This window comes from Anolis sagrei, chromosome 1, assembly GCF_037176765.1.
Source record: "Anolis sagrei isolate rAnoSag1 chromosome 1, rAnoSag1.mat, whole genome shotgun sequence".
Lineage (NCBI taxonomy): Eukaryota > Metazoa > Chordata > Lepidosauria > Squamata > Dactyloidae > Anolis > Anolis sagrei.
In genome coordinates, this window is record NC_090021.1 from 252,132,927 (window position 1) to 252,150,346 (window position 17,420).

Here is a 17,420-nt window from a genome sequence, read left to right on the forward strand (position 1 = left end):
AGAGACAACAGCTGAAAAGGAACACTTTAGGATAGGCATCTTCCAACTGTGGCCCTCCAGCTGTTTGGGTCTTTAACTCCCAGAATTCCTGACAACTAACAAGCTCGTTGGGGTTTCTGAGAGTTGGAGGCCCAAACACCTGGAGGGCCTCAGTTTGAAGATGCCATCTTTAGGATTACCAGAGAACCTGCCTAAAAGTAACCTATTCATAGCTCTTACAATTGCATCCCCGGCAACACGGTGGTGCCTCTGTGTACCGAAATGCCTACAGAATTGGTGCAGTCTGGCACCGCTTCAACTGCCAGGGCTCCACGCTGCGCAATCCTGAGATGTGTAGTTCGGTGAGGCACCGGGGAAAGAACTCGCGTGAAGGAAGCTTCACTACAACTCCCTTGCTTCCTTTGCATGGAGCCACGGCAGCTGAAGCGGTGTCGAACTGCACGAATTCTGCAGCGTAGAAGCACTCCGGCTTCCACGGGGTGACGACGAGGGAGGGAGGAAGGCCTTGGCCTTCCCAAAGCACGAGGCGCCACACGTGGCTGCCCGGGTCTCGGGCAAATGAGAGAGAAGAGGCGGCGTCAAGCGGGGCTTTAAACGCCGAGCCGGGCTCTGGAGGCCGAGAGAGGGGAGGGGAGTCTCGAGCCGCACTTTGGAGGCCCAGCGCGAGGTGGCCTAGGGCGAGTCACGCGCCCTCACCCTCCGAAGAGGAAGCCCCTTCCTGTTCAAATCTGGCCAGTCGGGCCACGTGACAGGCTGGCCTGAGGGTCGCCCTGACGTGACGTCACGTCCCACAACATCGCCCCTCTCTCTCTCTCTCTCTCTCCCGTTTGAAAGGGCGGAAAACAAAAAGATGGCCCCGCCCCTTCTGTGAAGGCGAAACTGGCCTGCCGGCCCCGCCCCCTCAGGCGCTGCCTTGATGGAGCCGCGAGTTCGCGCCAAACGGCCGCCTGACGCCATCACGCACGGCCCCGCCCCCTCGCCTCCCTTGTTTTCAAACGGAGGGGGCGTGGGTGATTGGCTGCCGCGGGGGCCACGTGACTAACGGTCGCGGGAAAGCCGCGGAGTCCGAACGAGAAGGGGTGGCAGCGCCGTGTGAGGAGGAGGAAGAGGAAGAGGAGGAGGAGGAGGAGAGCGGAACGGTTGGGCCTCGCGCGAGTTGGGATCGGCGCTGCTGTCAGCGCGGAGGAGGAGGAGGAAGGCGGAGGATCGCCTCAGTTAGCGGCAGCATGAGTTTCCTCAGCCTCCAGCAGCAGCAGGCGGCGAGGTCTCGTCGCCTCACGGCCGCCCCGATCCGGCAGAAGCTCCTCTTTCCGGGCGGCGGGAGCGATTGCGAGGACGACGACGAAGAAGACGAGGAGGACTGTTATGAGGAGGAGGAGGAGGAAGAAGAAGGCAGGAGCAGCTGCAACAGCACCGGGGAGGACTCCGCCTTCCAGGAGGCCGACTCCCCGCTCTCCGCCAGCCGCACCCCGGCCAAGCGGAAGCCTCCTCGCCCGCCCCAGGAGGAGGAAGAAGGAGAAGAAGGGGCCGCCATGGAGCTGGCCCCCGCCGGGCGAGGAGGCGAGGAGGAGGAGGGCGACTCGTGGGAGGAGGAGGGCTTCGGCTCCTCCTCGCCCGTCCAGTCCCCCGGCGCCTACTTCGCCGCCGGGTCGCCCCCGCTGCTCCCCGCCACCTCGGCCTCTTCTGCTGCTGCCGCTGCGTCTTCCGCCTCCCCTCTCTTGCTCCTCCGGAGCCCGCAGCCCCCGCTCCCCGGCACGCCGCCCCACAAGACCTTCCGCAAGCTGCGCCTCTTTGACACGCCCCACACGCCCAAGGTGAGAGGGGGCTTTCCAAGCACGGGAGGCATGGCCATCTGTCGGGGAGGATTTGATCGGGTGTTCCTGCCTGGACTTGGGGGGGGGGGGGCGGGGGCGCGGGGGCTTGAATCCCAGAGATTCTAGGAGGCCCCGCGCCTGAGCCTGCCTTCCTCCTCTCCTCCGCCCGGATTCCTTGGGGCTTCCCCAGCCTCCCAGGGAAGGAAAGGCCCGCCAGCAGGGAATAGGCACCGCCGCCACGCCCCTCCGGCCTTTTGTCGCCTCTGCTGGTTTCAAGCCGCTTCCAGGCCCCCGTCTATACTGGTCCGTGCGTGCCCTTTCTTCCTTCCTTAGGCGATCCCTCGTTTTCCGAGGAGGATTGTCTTCCAGTGTTCTTGTGGGTCCGTACGTGGCTGTGGAGCCCTATTCTTGCTCTGCATCTTCTTCCGCAGTGAGGGCATTGGTTTCCAGGTGGAAGGCGGTCTCGGCCGGGGTTGGCTTGACGCGCCTTCCTCTTGGCATGCTTCTCCCTTTCACCCTCCACTCGTGCCTCTTCACATTATGCAGCACTGCTGGTCACAGCTGACCTCCAGCTGGAGCACACAAGGGCCAGGGCTTCCCAGTTCTCAGTGTCTATGCGGGAGTTTTTAAGGTTGGCTTTGAGCCCATCTTTAAATCTCTTTTCCTGTTCACCAACATTTCGTTTTCCGTTCTTGAGTTTGGAGTAGAGCAACTGCTTTGGGAGACGGTGGTCGGGCATCCGGACAACGTAGCCGATCCAACGGACCATCACTTCAATGCAGGTGGTTTTTTGCTTCTTCCAGCACGCTGACATTTGTCCGCCTGTCTTCCCAAGAGATTTGCAGGATTTTCCAGAGGCAGCGCTGATGCATTTGACGTCTGTAGATAGTCCACGTCTCACAGGCATATAGCAGGACTGGGAGGGCAATAGCTCTATAAACAAGCACCTTGGTATCCCTTCCAAACCGGTATTGAGGAAGATTGACTCAATGTGTTGTCGAAGGCTTTTATGGCCGGAATCGCTGGGTTGCTGTGAGTTTGTTTTCCGGGCTGCATGGCCATGCTCCAGAAGCATTCGCTCCTGACGTTTCACCCACATCTATGGCAGGCACCCTCAGAGGTCCTTGTGAGGTCTGTTGGAAACTAGGCAAGTGGGGTTTGCATCTACGTGGAATCATGTCCAGGGTGGGAGAAAGAACTCTCTCGTCTGCTTGAGGCAAGTGTGAATGCCGCAATTGCCCGGCTTGGTTAGCATTGAATTACCTGACTCTTTGGACCACTCTAACAACTGTTGGAAACTAGGCAAGTGGGGTTTATCAATCTGTGGAACATGAAAGGCACTGCAGACTAACTCAACCAGAGAAGGCAGCCATAGCAGAACACTTTGTGAACCAACCTGGACACAGTGTATTGTTTGAGAACACAGAAATGCTGGACCACTCTAACAACCACCATGTCATGTTACACAGAAAAGCCATTGAAATCCACAAGTATGTAGATAACTTCAAGAAAAAGGAGAAAAACGTGAAAATGAACATCTGGCTGTCAGTTTTTTTTAAAAAAAAACAACTCTAAAATCTGGGCAGTAAATAAAGAGCAACACTCAAAAAGCAGGGCAATTCCATACAAGAATCCATCAGGGCCAGGGAACATCTCCCACCAAAGGATTCCCCCGGGCAGCAACCAGCCAGGCTTTGAAGCTGCAAGGCTATTCAGTGCTAATCAAGGTGGTCGGTTGCAACATTCACACCTGCCTCAAGCAGACCAGAGTTTTTTCTCCCACCCTGGACATTCCACTGATATATAAACACCACTTGCCTAGTTTCCAGTATACCTCACAACCTCTGAGGATGCCTGCCATAGATGTGGGCAAAAGGTCAGGAGAGAATGCTTCTGAAAGATGGCCATACAGCCCGGAAAACTCTCAGCAACCCAAAGATGGATTTGCTGTGCGGTTGATTTCCATTGGAAATCACGAGGTGTGGTGGTGGTACAGACTGTAGGGTACTGGGGCACATCAAAGGCTTTCTTTGGGGGAAGTTGTGGTTTGGCTACCGCAGTTTCAAGCTGCATTGTAGTTTGTTGTCAGTGTAGACGGGGTCTCAAAAGGAGGAGAAGCTGGGCCTTGAAGAGCTGGCCAGACAGCTAAATGTTTTTGCACGCTTCAAACCACAGGCCTCTCTTTGGGCGGGTCTGTTTGGGATGATCCTGGGCATCATGAGGACAAGAGGCCGGGTGGCGAAGGGCAGCGGGGTGAGGTACAGTTTTGGGTTGGGGTGGAGCATGGCTCTCCTTCCTTGGCGTGGCCCCCTCCTCTTGCCCCTGACGAAAGGAGCTGCAGCCTCCATGGAGCCTCCTGCCCGAAGGGTTCTGGACTGGCCTTGCTACCAACTCTGCCGACAGGCAGGCAGGCCTTTAAAGTGCAAACGGGGTTTTAAAAAGCAGGGGAAGAGGGTGGCAGCTCGAAGCCATTGGTCGGAAGACCTTTTAAACGGAGTACATTCCATCATGCTCTGCAGGGTGACTCTTTGCCAAGGGCGTGAATGGGTCTCTCCAGTGCCAAGTTCCTCTGTCATATTCCTTACATAACAAATTAATTTGCCTCTTACAAAAAGAAACCTCCAACATCTCTGGCATCCTTGTGAGGCCCTGCCCACAGATTGTCCGTTAGGGTTATGTAAGAGGGCTACAACCTCTCACTAAAATAGTCCTTGCCCACATTGCAAAGCCTTTGACCATTCTGTTGTAACTACCACTGCAGCTCAGTCTCCTATAACTGGAAAGCTGGCCTTCAGTTTGTGGATTGAATCTGGATTGTTGACATTCAGGAGAGCTGTTAAAGGAACACTCCCCAACACATTATGAAGCCAAACTGGAGAAGAATGGGAACGCTGAAGGAGGCCTTTTAAACAAAGCACCTGCTTTAAAGTATAGATTTTTGCAAGTGTTTGTGTTCAAGGTCTGTGATGTGTAAAGTACCATATAATAGAATGAGATTGAATGTTCTGTTTTAAATAGCTGTTCCCCATTGTCTGGTTTTACATCCATCATTTTAATTTAATTTTAGTTTAGCACAGTGGTTCTCAACCTGCGAGTCCCCAGGAGTTTTGGCCTACAACTCTCAGAAACCCCAGTCAGTTTATCAGCTGTTAGGATTTCTGGGAGTTGAAGGCCAAAACATCTGGGAACCCACAGGTTGAGAACCACTGGTTTAGTGTGTCTAAACAGCTCTTTTATTAATGGAATTCTCAGAATGGGCTTAGAATAAAATGATCTCTCCAAATTTTGCTCAGTGATGAAGCACCCTTTGTTGCTCCGGATAAACCACATGCATAATTGTGAAAAGAAAATTTCTTCTGTATAACTGGTAAAGTGCTATGTAAATAAATGGAGCATTTCAAACAAAACAATAGAGTACCCAAACAAAGAGTGCTTGGCAAATCTGTGTATTGTTTTACAGAGTGACCTGGATCATGAAATATCCTGGTTGGCAAATTCCAAATGCAGTGTAGTGCTTTTATTAGGACAATTTCCCAAATACAAAATTATCTGCAAGCTTTTGGGATTTTAGTTGGGACAAGGAATGCCATCCCGTTAGTGACTCACGTGTGGCCAGCTGACATGATCATTAGTTGCTAAGAAAGTACTTCAGGTTGTACATGATTAAAAGTGGAAGAAGGCCTTACCTTGGACCATTTTTAGGTAATGGAGCGTTATGTGTTGAGAGGTGTCTTCTGACTCCTCTATTTACTTTTCATTTCACTACAGTCAGGCATCCACATTTTTGGATTTTATATTCTTTCTCCCCCTCTGTCTCTCCTCTTATGCAGATGTGTGCAAATTCACAGTACAGCCTTGTCCTCAGGAGGTGGGAGTGAGTCATAATTGCTGCACTCCTCTGCTGAGAAGGGGGCTGCTGTGTGGGCCCTGAGGAATAATGATCCCTCACTCTCTGCCCACCTCCTGGGTGCAGTGTGGCTGCAGTTTGAATGTTCACAAGGCCATCCTATCTTCAGGAGGTGGGTGTGGCAGTGATCCCTCATCCTCCCCCCAAGGACAGAGCTGCTGATTATGTTTACAGGACAGCCCCCTCTTTAGGACACAAGCACAACTGTGGCAGTGAGACACACACCTCCCCTCCTTGTGAATGTGTACATGGCCCCTGACCATGGGAAGGGGTCAGCTGCTGTGGAGCTAGGCAAACATTCTTTGTCCTTACTGTGGGCCAAGGGGACTTACCCCCATCATTCAATATTCATAATTTCCCACATGCAGGGTTCCTATACCCCTAATGCCCATGAATATAGAGTGCCAATTGTATTATGTGACTGATTTTTTAAAGGCATTATTTAATTATTGAATATTCTTCTTGATTCTCACTATTTTGTAGAGTGCTGTAAAATGCCTTTTGTCTACAAAACTGTTTTGAGTTTTCAGAATTTCTGTTGAACAATGGGAACAGAGATTGAGCAAGGAGACATCCATGTGCCCTTGATTCTTTTAGCCATTATTTGCTTTTTATTAGCTGTCTCAGTAAGAATATAAAACTAACATTTGCCTTAACTGGTCATCCCACATTGCATTATTTCCTGTGACCTGGCTATAACATCAGTTACTGTTTACTAGCTATGTTTAAAGTTTGCAGGAACTATTCCCTTTCTTTATTGTAGCAAATATTTCTTTAATTCAGAAACATTATTGCAGTCTTGTGTTTAACTTGTTTGGGACAACCAGGAATTCCTTCCAGATGGTTATGATGGAACCAGGACAGTTTGCTCAGTTCCATCCTTTTTCCATGGCCAGCATACTGCTTGATGATGTGAAAACTTGTCTTCTATATTAAGTATAGCAAATTAAGATGGGGGCGGCAAGTAGCAGGTACCTTCTACCAGCCTCCTGTATTACTAGCTTGCTTTTTCCCTTGGAGGAAGAGCTGGTGGTAAATTGCTTTTTTGCGTACTTGGCATTACCCAAACTATCTTCAGATCTTCTGAGAATTGGGAAGGTGGGATCATTGAAACTAAGTGGAAACACATTTCATCCATGGATCTTTGTCTTAAGTATAACTTGGGAAGCCTGAAAGTGTATGATGCTGTCCAAGATTTGTATTGCATGGCACTGATTGTATATAAGATTATATATAAGAAATAATTAATAAAAATAATTTAATAGAGGGCACAGATGTGTTTGGAGCAATCATTAACATTGCATAGACAATAAGATGTTAAATATTTAACATAACTAATAATGTTGCTTTATCTCTGATTTTTCAGAGTCTGCTTTGCAGAGCGGAAAGAATGGGCTCAAGTTCAGCTAAACTCCGAGGTGGCTCTCTCTTTATGAATGTTGGAAAACTAGTAAAACAAGAATCCGACATGGGTCAAGCCCCTCACGTGAACATTAATCCCTTCACTCCAGATTCTCTCTTCCTTCAGTCTTCAGTTGGACAGTGTCGCAGAAGAAAGAGAACGCACTGGAACAAGTGAGTGTTGAACTGGTCCATGATAAACCATTTAATAGCAGTGGAGGTCAACCCTATAAAATGACTTATGTTTTATCTTCAGGATGTACTAAGATATACTAAGGGATGTTTTCGGAGCACAATGCTCACTACAATATTGTAAAACATTCAAGGGTGTTGGGCCTGTAGCAAAATACAACATTTAGAAGCAGGAGTTTTTTGGGGTTTTTTTTTTTTCAGGTATTGCCACCTCCAAAGCATAAAATATATTCTGCAAGCTTTTGAAGTTTCACAGGCTTATACATCAGCCAAAGATGTTTTTAAAACCAGACAGGTCCTCACATGGCAAGTAAGGGGAATGGCCTGTGCTTGCATTTTGAAAGCTCCACGCCATCTTAACTGACAACGTCTCAGACAGAATGTGGGCCTGTTATTCTTAACATTGTTAGCATTCTACTTAGAATCATAGAGTTAGAAGAGACCGCATGGACCATCTAGTCCAGCCCCCTGTCATGTAGCAAAAGCACAATCAAAGCACCCCTGACAGATGGCCATCTATCCTCTGTTTAAAAGCCCCTAAAGAAGGAGCTCCTACCACACTCGGAGATAGAGAGTTCCACTGTTGAACAGCTCTCACAGTCAGGAAGTTCTCCCTTCTGTATGATTTTAAATGTATTTGCCTGATGAAACAAAACCATACTTCAAAGATTTTACTTTGACTTTTGCAGCTCTGAATGGATATGAAGTTTAAGACTTCCTCCTTTACTCATGCTTTACTCACCTTACTTTAGTGTGAAGCTCCTTGTTTGTATTATGTCAGATTAATATTGGCTAAGCTATGTTGCCTTCTCTTGATGTCTTGTACAGTAGTGTCATCACGATTAGCATTTCTCTAGTTCTACTGGTATGTAGGCAGATACCTAGAACAATGGGATACTCATATTGGAACATTGTTAGAAGTGGGTAGCAGCAAGGCTAGTGTAATGTGTGATTTAAGTCTAGTGTCAGTTTTGCTAATATGTGTGGGCCTCCATGTTGAGAGTTGCTCAATGTACTGCAAACTATCTAACCATCTCTGGTTACACACCCCTGGCCCTCACTATTATCTTTAAGAATACAGTATCAAAAACATGCCTTTTTGATACTGGAGGATGTGGGGATAGGTTATTTTTGTCACAGCTCATAGAGCTGAGGAAGAGCTTGCATTTTACCTTGGCTTATCAAGGAGAGTGGAAGTGTAATGGCATTCCTTTTTCTTTATTTATCTTCAGCTCTTATTGCGAAGACATGGAAGCAAGTGATGGAGAGCTGGAAGATGAAACTGTCAGACCTGCTAAGGTAAAAATAAAATCCGCATCCATTGCCAAGTAATTCACAAGATTACATTTTTTAGCTTTAAGCAACAAAACTTTTATCTCTTATTGTAGCGGATCAGCATAACAGAAAGTAATATGAAATCACGATATGCCACAGAATTTCATGAGCTAGAGAAGATTGGATCTGGAGAGTTTGGTTCAGTATTCAAATGTGTGAAAAGACTCGATGGTTGCATCTATGCAATAAAACGATCTAAGAAGCCATTGGCTGGTTCAATTGATGAGTAAGTATTAATAAATGTTTAAGTGCTAACAATTGCTTCTGAATGCGTATTTACTTGGCAGTGTGGGGGTGGCATGCAGACAAAAAATAAAACACTTAATTACATAATAATAACTTTATTTTTATACCCCGCCTCCATCTCCCCGAAGGGACTCGGGGCGGCTTACAGAGATACAAGCCTAATGATTGCAAATAAAACAGACACAGTAAAAACAATAACAACAATGAATAAAAACATGAATTCATACCAATGTCTACAAGAATACACTTCCCTCTGGGCTGCCAGTGTATCCAGAACAATTTTATTATCAATACTTGTGTCTGAAGTGGTTGCTGTCATAATTTTGTCTACTTTGGTGGAAGTTATGCTCAACTTGCATGACGTACTCATCTAGAATAACAGAATGCTCTTGTCTAAAGATGCATCAATGGAAATAAAAACAAACAGCATATTCTCAAATCCTGATATAAATTTTTGCTTTTCATAGTTACATTATATTATGTTTACCCGTCTTAAAGTCTCCGAACTCTTCATTGACATGACAACTTTATTTCAATATCACAGGCAAAATGCTCTTAGAGAAGTCTATGCTCATGCAGTTTTGGGACAGCATTCTCATGTAGTCAGATATTTTTCTGCCTGGGCGGAAGATGACCATATGCTTATACAGAATGAATATTGTAATGGTAAGTAAAGCTACAGTTAAATTAACCCCACTATGTTTTTTTCCCCAAGGAAAAATGAATGCATTAGGATACAGAATACTTGTCTCAGGAGGGTAGGATGATAATGATCACTACTTTTTGCTAAGTATTTCAGTTCTGCACTTCATACCTTACATACAGGATCATAGCTAGACTCTTTATGAGGCTATGTCGCTGTTACCATGTTGCTTGCTTCCTAGTTAACTAAGAATCCATTGACTTCATTCCTCCACCTTATTTCTGCAAGGCCTTTCTCGGTCTCTTGTCTTTCTCGGCTCATGCATGGCATCTATTAGCTGGCTACCTGGGATCAGCCATTTACCTTTTTTTGGACATTATATTTGAGCCAAGGATTCCACCTCCTCTCCAGAGCTGTGCTTCTGTCTTTGTGAGCATAAATCACCCTCTGTCCTGGCATGTAGCTTGTTAGTCTCCCACAAAGAAGACAGGCAGGTTGCTTACCAGTAACTCTGGTTCTTCGAGTGATCATCTGAATTCACAAAACTGTTGTGCCTCTCTTCTATCTAAGAGCAGCCGCAAACTAGCTTCCTGCGGGAGCAAACCTTGCCAGCACGTCCCTGACGTCATGAGACTGCGTCTCTCTCCCCGCCCCTTTCTCCATGCCAGAGTGGTTTTTCCTTTGCTAGGGCAGCATTGCCAGCGTATTCTCTCAGTTGAATTTTGCCAACTGAGAGAGTATGCTGGCAATGCTGCCCTAGCAAAGGAAAAACCACTCTGGCACGGAGAAAGAGGCTGAGAAAGGGGCGGGGCGAGAGGCGGAGTCTTATGACGTCAGGGACGTGCTGGCAAGGTTTGCTCCCGCAGGAGGCTAGTTTGCTACGGGTCTTACACTTAACTTTCTTGGTTGCTACACTACTCTGGCAGACGGGATTGAAGGCATTTGAACATGAACCATATGGGGCATGCACAAAAGAGGCATGGTGGAATTTCTGCCAAACAGATCTTGGCTCTAGTTTCCAAAGATTGGATGCGTAGGAAATCCCATGTGTTTCCTATGCTGCTCCAAAGACAGTTATACACAAGCAACCTGTCTTATCCTTGTAACAAGCCCAAGTTAATGGTCTGGCTATAACATTTTTTAACAGTTTCAAAAGACATCTTCATATAGAGTGCATTACTGTCATCCATATAGGGTGAAAATGGGAGTGCAGTCCAGCCTCCTTCCTGCTAGGCTTTGCCTGCTGCTGAACAGAAAATCCAAGTAGACAACACTTCAGTTGGCTTCATTCATTTATATTGGCATGCTTATTCAGGATCAAGTCTTGTATCATGACTCTTCTTCCATTCACCAATTGGGCATTTAGAAGCAGGAATGCCAATGCTATTGAGACTATTAGAAGTACAAGAGTTTTGGGGGGCAGTGAACACATGGTGGCTCCCCCCTCTCCCATGATGATAGCAGTGTATCTCTGCTCCACCAATTTATTGCAGTGGCTGTACCTGGGCTGCCCTCTCTCCTGTGTTTCCAAGGGCAGATTGTTTTCTAAAAATACTAAATTATAGAATTATCCTCCTTCCCCATTCCCTCCCCAAAGCAAGGGTTAGTGTCTTGTTCCATTTCTAAAACAACTCCCCCAAAGAAGTAGCCTATTGCCTCAGTCAGGCAACTCCTTTCAAAAGAGGACAAAGCCTCCCCCTCCACTTCCGATTTGTGGGAAGCTGGCTAAATATCTGAGGGTCCTGCTCCTGTTGAGAAAGATGAAGAATTAGGCAGAAGTCCTCAGGGGGCAAAGCAGGATAACAACCAGGCAGCCGTGTCTCACGTCCAGAATAACAGTATTGGTCTTATCTCTGCTTCCTATTTGTTGCTGTGTTAGTTTCTAAAATTAGTGATGTTTTTAATTTGATATATTATTTAATTTTTTTTAAACCTTTATTTTGTTTTAAAAGTATGTGTTGTGCTGTCTTTTGTTCCATGTTGACAAACAAACAAAATAACATGAATAAGGTATTTTGAAAGGACTATGCATTTACTGTGATGATGTTTTATACTAGAATGAATTTGGTTTTCTACCTTTAAAGTTAACGTAATTTAAAATTGACTTGCAGGTGGCAGTTTAGCTGATGCCATAAGTGAAAACTACAGAAATATGCGCTATTTCAGTGAGCCTGAATTGAAAGATCTACTACTTCAGGTTGCTCGTGGTTTAAAATATATCCATTCAATGTCATTAGTACACATGGATGTAAAACCTAGTAAGTATTCAAAGATCTTTGCTTTTCTGTAATTGAACTGTTTGCAATTTCCAGAGGTGATTCAATATGTGGTAGTAAAATATGCAGTGAGAACCACACCTTAGTAACTGAAAATTTTTCAGACTGAATAGAGAATACAATGAAAGAACAATTTCAAAGTACATGGTTGACAAACTTCTGTTAAGTTTGTTTTTGTCTTTTTGGATGGTGGGATTATGCTGTTTGTTCACTGTCTTAAATTTTGGCTTCTGTCCAAGGAGGTTGTTACTCCTTGTATCGGTTACTTTTTTTTTAAGTATTTACTGTAATTTTAACATATTCAGTGTTTAAACATTCTTATACTTACCACTTCCTCTTAACAAATTGTACAGAACATGTATGTCTTAATGCCTATAATATTTCATCCTCTCGCATCATTAATATTGTCCAATCGCCCAGTGCTAACCCTTCACCCCAGACCATCCAATTACAATACTTATTTCCAAAAATCAGTTGTTTCTATTACTGGTCTGTTCCCCTTATCTTCTATATATACGTATTCTATCACTTTTTCCCCAAATCTTCCCAAAATAATCTTTTTTTATAATCCTCTTTTAACCTTTATGTTTCCTGTCAGTTTATCATTTATTTCAATGTCCCAGATCTCCCTATACCACTCTTCCAATTGGCACTCCCCTCCTTCTTTCCATTTTTTTAGCTCTTAACAATCTTGATGCTGTTACCAGATTGGAAATTAATTATTTTAGTTCTTTTGGTATTTTAACCAATAAATGACAGCAGTGCTATCTCTGGTGTTCCTGTTATCTCTATTTGGGTGATTCTTCTTTTTTCTTGAAATACATTTTCCCAAATTTTTTGAACATATTTACAAGACCACCACATGTATATATATGTACCAGTTTCTTGACAGCCCCTCCAGCACTGCTTAGAATGTTTCTTATCGATTTGATTTAATCTGATTGGTGTGAGATACCATCTCCACACCACTTTGTAACAATTAGCCAAAGGGGGAGTAAGGAAGAAAAAGAAAGAACAAAAGGTATAACAAGTGATATCTACAAAACGCTGTTGGAGGGAGTCCAGGAGCAGGAGCACCTCAAAAGAATGTGGGAGTCAGATTGTAATAAAGTATTACACCCTCAAAACTGGAAAGGAATGTGGAATATGCATATATTAAAATATGTCAATAAGAATAAAATGTGACCGTTCCATAAAAGAAGCCAATGGTGGTGAATGCTGCAATGGCTCAGAAAATAAATTACATTTTTATATAGTTTTCTATTCTAATTCTTTGGCAGGCAATATATTTATATCTCGAACCTCAATCCCATCCACAATATCTGAAGATGGTGATGACGACGAGTGGTCATCTAGCAACGTTGTATTCAAAATAGGTAAGAAAAGATGCTACATTATTATGTATACTTTTTTGCACTTTAGAGAAAAACAGTATTTTTATCTTTTCTACTTTTTTAATATATAGGAGATCTCGGTCACGTCACTAGAATTTCCAGTCCACAAGTGGAGGAAGGAGATAGTCGTTTCCTTGCCAATGAGGTTTTACAAGAGGTAAGGATGCCTTGTCAATTGAGGTCTCATTCTTTCTGCATATGAATGTCAACTGAGGTCCAGATACTTGATTTTCACTACATGAAAACGACACTTTTCATTCCATGAAAATGTAGGATCCAAGCCTGGGTGTCTAGTGTGATATTCTGCTGAAGCAACTAAACCTTCCTTTCTTTTTCAGAACTATAATTCTTTACCAAAAGCTGATATTTTTGCCCTTGCACTAACTGTGGTGTGCGCTGCTGGTGCTGAACCACTGCCAGCCAATGGAGACCAGTGGCATGAAATACGACAAGGAAAACTGCCTCGAATTCCACAAGTACTTTCTCAGGAGTTTTTAGAGTTATTGAAAGTAAGAGCATTATAATATGTTTACAAAAGCCTGCTTGAATGACTGTTTCTTTCTCCCCCTTTGGTACTGAAACAGACAGTGAACCTTGATTTCAATGTTTTTCAGACCATGATACACTCTGATCCAGAGAAAAGACCTTCAGCAGTTGCTCTAGTTAAGCATTCTGCACTATTATCTACTGCCAGGAAGAGTGCTGAACAACTGCGAATAGAACTGAACGCGGAGAAGTTCAAAAACTCTTTGTTACAGAAGTATGTTCAAACCAATCTTTATCAGCTTTAACTTAATGTATCTGGGAAATTATTTTGAAATTCGTGTTACAGAACAGTGTCTTCTTAAAATCAAAATTATTTGTTTTCTTTATTTGGCTAATACTTAACTAAAACATCAAATAAAAAACGTTTGAAGCACAAATTGACTGTAGTATAAGGGATCTATAGTTTAGTACATACATTCATTTTATCTGCAGGCATTGGTGCTTTAAGTGTAAATCCCAATATGCACTGTGCAGGGAAAAATGTAGTTGGTATGGGTTTTTAGTTGGCATGGGTCTCAAGCTTGGTTGGTGGGAACAAGAGAGCAGGCCTTCCCACTGGGCTTCCTTTTGACTCTGGAACTCCCTGCCCAGGGAAACCGGAATGGTACCCTCCTTGCTGTCCTTCCGGCGGCAGGATAAAACCTTTTTATTTAGACAGTAAATTGTAGTAGGATTAGAGATAATAATGCTGTGATTACCCAATAATAGAAAAAAGCATATGAAGCAGAACATAAATATAATAGAATCCCTCTATATTTGTCCAATTAATACTATTGTTATCATATCAATTTATACACGACTTTATGTCCCCAAAGGAGACTCAAAGCAGCTTGACATAAAAGCCTTTGCACATAATTTAAAATATACAAAAATTAAAACAGAATTAAACACAAATAGCAGCACTAAAAATTCAGTTATAAATCCATCAAAACATATTCAAAGTTAAAACCACAGCAGCCCCTCACAGTCTTAAACACCTTCTTCTTTAAAAGCCTGTCTAAATAAAAAGGTTTTAGCCTGTCGCCAGAAGGACAGCAAGGAGGAGACCATTCTGTCCTTCCTGTCTAATTAGAGCAAGGTCGGAAACCAAGTAGTCCTGCAGATGTTCTTTGACTGCTGTTCCCATCAGCCCTAGCTAGCACATCCCTTGGTGAGGAATCCTGATTCCCACTGCTGGATTTTAATCACCCGGCTCCCATACTAGGAAGCATTATGATACTTGCACTCCGTGACATCAGTACTCTTACTATGGGATCCCTGATTGGTTAAGATTACTCCAGAAGAAGTGCTGAAACCATACTAGCCTCGACTAACAGTGGGTGCAAACTGAGTTCAACGAGTGTTTGGACAGAAAAATAATTTGATTCTTCTGATAGCAAGGCATGGTCCTGAAAATAATCTCTGAGCATACTGCATAGCTGTTGGTGCACATCCTTGTTATTTTGTATGGAAAGCTATGCATAATAATGTTTGACAGGTAGTTTCAGAGTAATTGTATTTTTGCAAAATAGCAAAGTGTTGCTTAGAAACTATAGAGTGCCACCTCAGTTCTAGGACTAACTTGAAGTATGGAAGGCGGCTTCTCTGCATCCAGTATATCTAACAGTCCTGGATCTGAGAATGCCAATCCTGCCCTGCCTCTCCCTTCAGAAAAGGGCTTCCTGCGCCCTCTAGAGGCTATAGAGAAAAATTGTCTTTGCCTGCATTTGGATCTTTTCAAACACAGAAAGTGTTTCCAGTTTGAACCGCACTTAGAGCCGTCGCAAACTCTGTTCCTGCGAGAGAAAACCTTGCTAGCATGTCCCTGACGTCACGAGACTCCGCCTCTCTCCCCGCCCCTTTCTCCGCCCCTTTCTCCATGCGAGCGTGGTTTTTCCTTTGCTAGGGCAGCATTGCCCGCATTTTCTCTCAGTTGGCAGAATTCAACTGAGAGAAAATGCGGGCAATGCTGCCCTAGCAAAGGAAAAACGACGCTCGCAAAGAGAAAGGGGTGGAGAAAGGGGCGGGGAGAGAGGCGCAGGCTCATGACGTCAAGGACTTGCTAGCAAGGGTTTCTCCAGCAGGACGCTAGTTTGCGACGGGCCTTAGAACATTCTTGAGGGCATGCACGCAGCCTATAGGTTGCACTTTGCTCAGCCTTATTAAAAAGATAGCATCTGTGTACAGAATAAGGAAGTAGGAGTAAGATGTCAAACCAGGGCCTGCTTTCGAAATGTGCTACATTTTGGCAGAAATGGAGTGTGGGAAACAGGTATCACAATAATGGGGGTGTTCCCCTTGGAAGGCTATGTGTGATTCTGTAAATTGTGGTCCGGATATGATAGATCATGAGTAAGATGAATTGTTCTTTTTAGCCTATTTTAATTTTAATATTGCTTTGGCTGCAGTGTTATATGGGAAGGAAATTACAGAATTTTTTCCCCCTTCTAGGGAATTAAAGAAAGCACAGATGGCAAAGGCAGCAGCTGAGGAACGAGCACAGATTACAGATCGAATGGCAACTCGATCTACAGTACAGACCAGAACGGCTCGTCTTCATGGAAAGAAAATGAACCGCTCAGTTAGCCTCACAATATACTGACTTGATCATTCCATAAAACTGGCAAAGGAAATGGATGGAATATTGCTGGACTACATTAAGAATGGAAGAGAGGATTCTGTTTCTTATTTTCTCTTTAATCACTGTCACTGCTTTTTAAAAGGAGCCTTTTACAGTTTTAATTTTACCAAATGCAGTTAAGTAACTGTTTCTCTAAATCCTCAAAAGAATCTAGGATGTTAACTTCCAAGCCTTTCATTTACACCTGGAGCTAACCACTAGGAGGGTGGTGGGCTGCTTTTTAGTTTTGATGAAAGGCATTTACCTAGACGTCTTCAGGAACTTTGTAAACTGGCTCTATTTGGAATAGAGGGAAGAGATGCCAAATGCTAGAGGCTAGCAGGTTGAACCATACCTGGTGCCAGGTAAACTGTTGTGAATGTTGTGTATTCAACTGGGAGCACTTTGTTAGACATTGCGTAGACCACAGGAATAAGGCTGTGGAAACATGCCATGTGAAACTGCTGCTATTTTTAGTTTGTCCTTGCTGTAAAACTGTAGCATTAAAACAATCATTGTGTTAGCAGGCTTTCTTCTTAAAGAAAATTATGTGAAAAATGTCAAAGCTGCCTTAGGGAAAGCAGCATCCTTCTCTAAAGCTAGTGTACTATGTACAGTCATTGCGCCAATTTTATATTTGAATTACATTATTAGTGTAAATATTTTTGTTTTGTAATTCTTTCTAATAAAAGTTCTCTAAAACATCAATCTTCTCCTTTCTCCTCCTCCTCCTCCTCTTCCTTCCTCTGTTAATATTTGAATGTTTGCTTTTTTCATAACTGTACATAGATGTACTGTTTTACCATTTTTCAACATGAATGTATTTAGCTGTTCTTATAGTGTATCATATTGAAGGCTGTAGTTTGAGATGCCAGGAGATTCTATACAAAGATATTTCAGCGTTAGATAATATAAATTGGCCCTTCTGATAATTTGTTCTGGTGTTGACAAAATATATGCTATCCATTATGGGTGTTTGGTTTGAACCAATGTTTTCCCACTTGAAATGTTTCACTTTGTTTTAATTAGTATTGAATTGGAATATTAAAGTGACATTTTGAAATTAA

The 17,420-nt window shown here is 44.0% G+C and overlaps 1 protein-coding gene across 1 annotated transcript; it reads left to right on the forward strand.

Moving 5' to 3' along the window:
- Positions 1 to 918: 918 nt before the first annotated feature.
- Positions 919 to 17,420, forward strand: WEE1 (WEE1 G2 checkpoint kinase). Its single transcript, XM_060767062.2, has 11 exons — positions 919 to 1,814; positions 7,088 to 7,296; positions 8,547 to 8,613; positions 8,703 to 8,875; positions 9,440 to 9,561; positions 11,650 to 11,796; positions 13,095 to 13,190; positions 13,280 to 13,365; positions 13,547 to 13,717; positions 13,823 to 13,968; positions 16,185 to 17,420. The coding sequence occupies exons 1-11, from the start codon at positions 1,227 to 1,229 to the stop codon at positions 16,333 to 16,335; spliced, it is 1,956 nt and encodes a 651-aa protein (XP_060623045.2). The 5' UTR covers positions 919 to 1,226; the 3' UTR covers positions 16,336 to 17,420.

Excerpts from the sequence above, each read along its gene's own strand:
- WEE1 (XM_060767062.2), top strand. The coding sequence starts at position 1,227 with ATGAGTTTCCTCAGCCTCCAGCAGCAGCAGGCGGCGAGGTCTCGTCGC. Across the intron at positions 1,815-7,087 it reads ACACGCCCCACACGCCCAAG|AGTCTGCTTTGCAGAGCGGA; the intron begins GTGAGAGGGGGC and ends CTGATTTTTCAG. Across the intron at positions 11,797-13,094 it reads ACACATGGATGTAAAACCTA|GCAATATATTTATATCTCGA; the intron begins GTAAGTATTCAA and ends ATTCTTTGGCAG.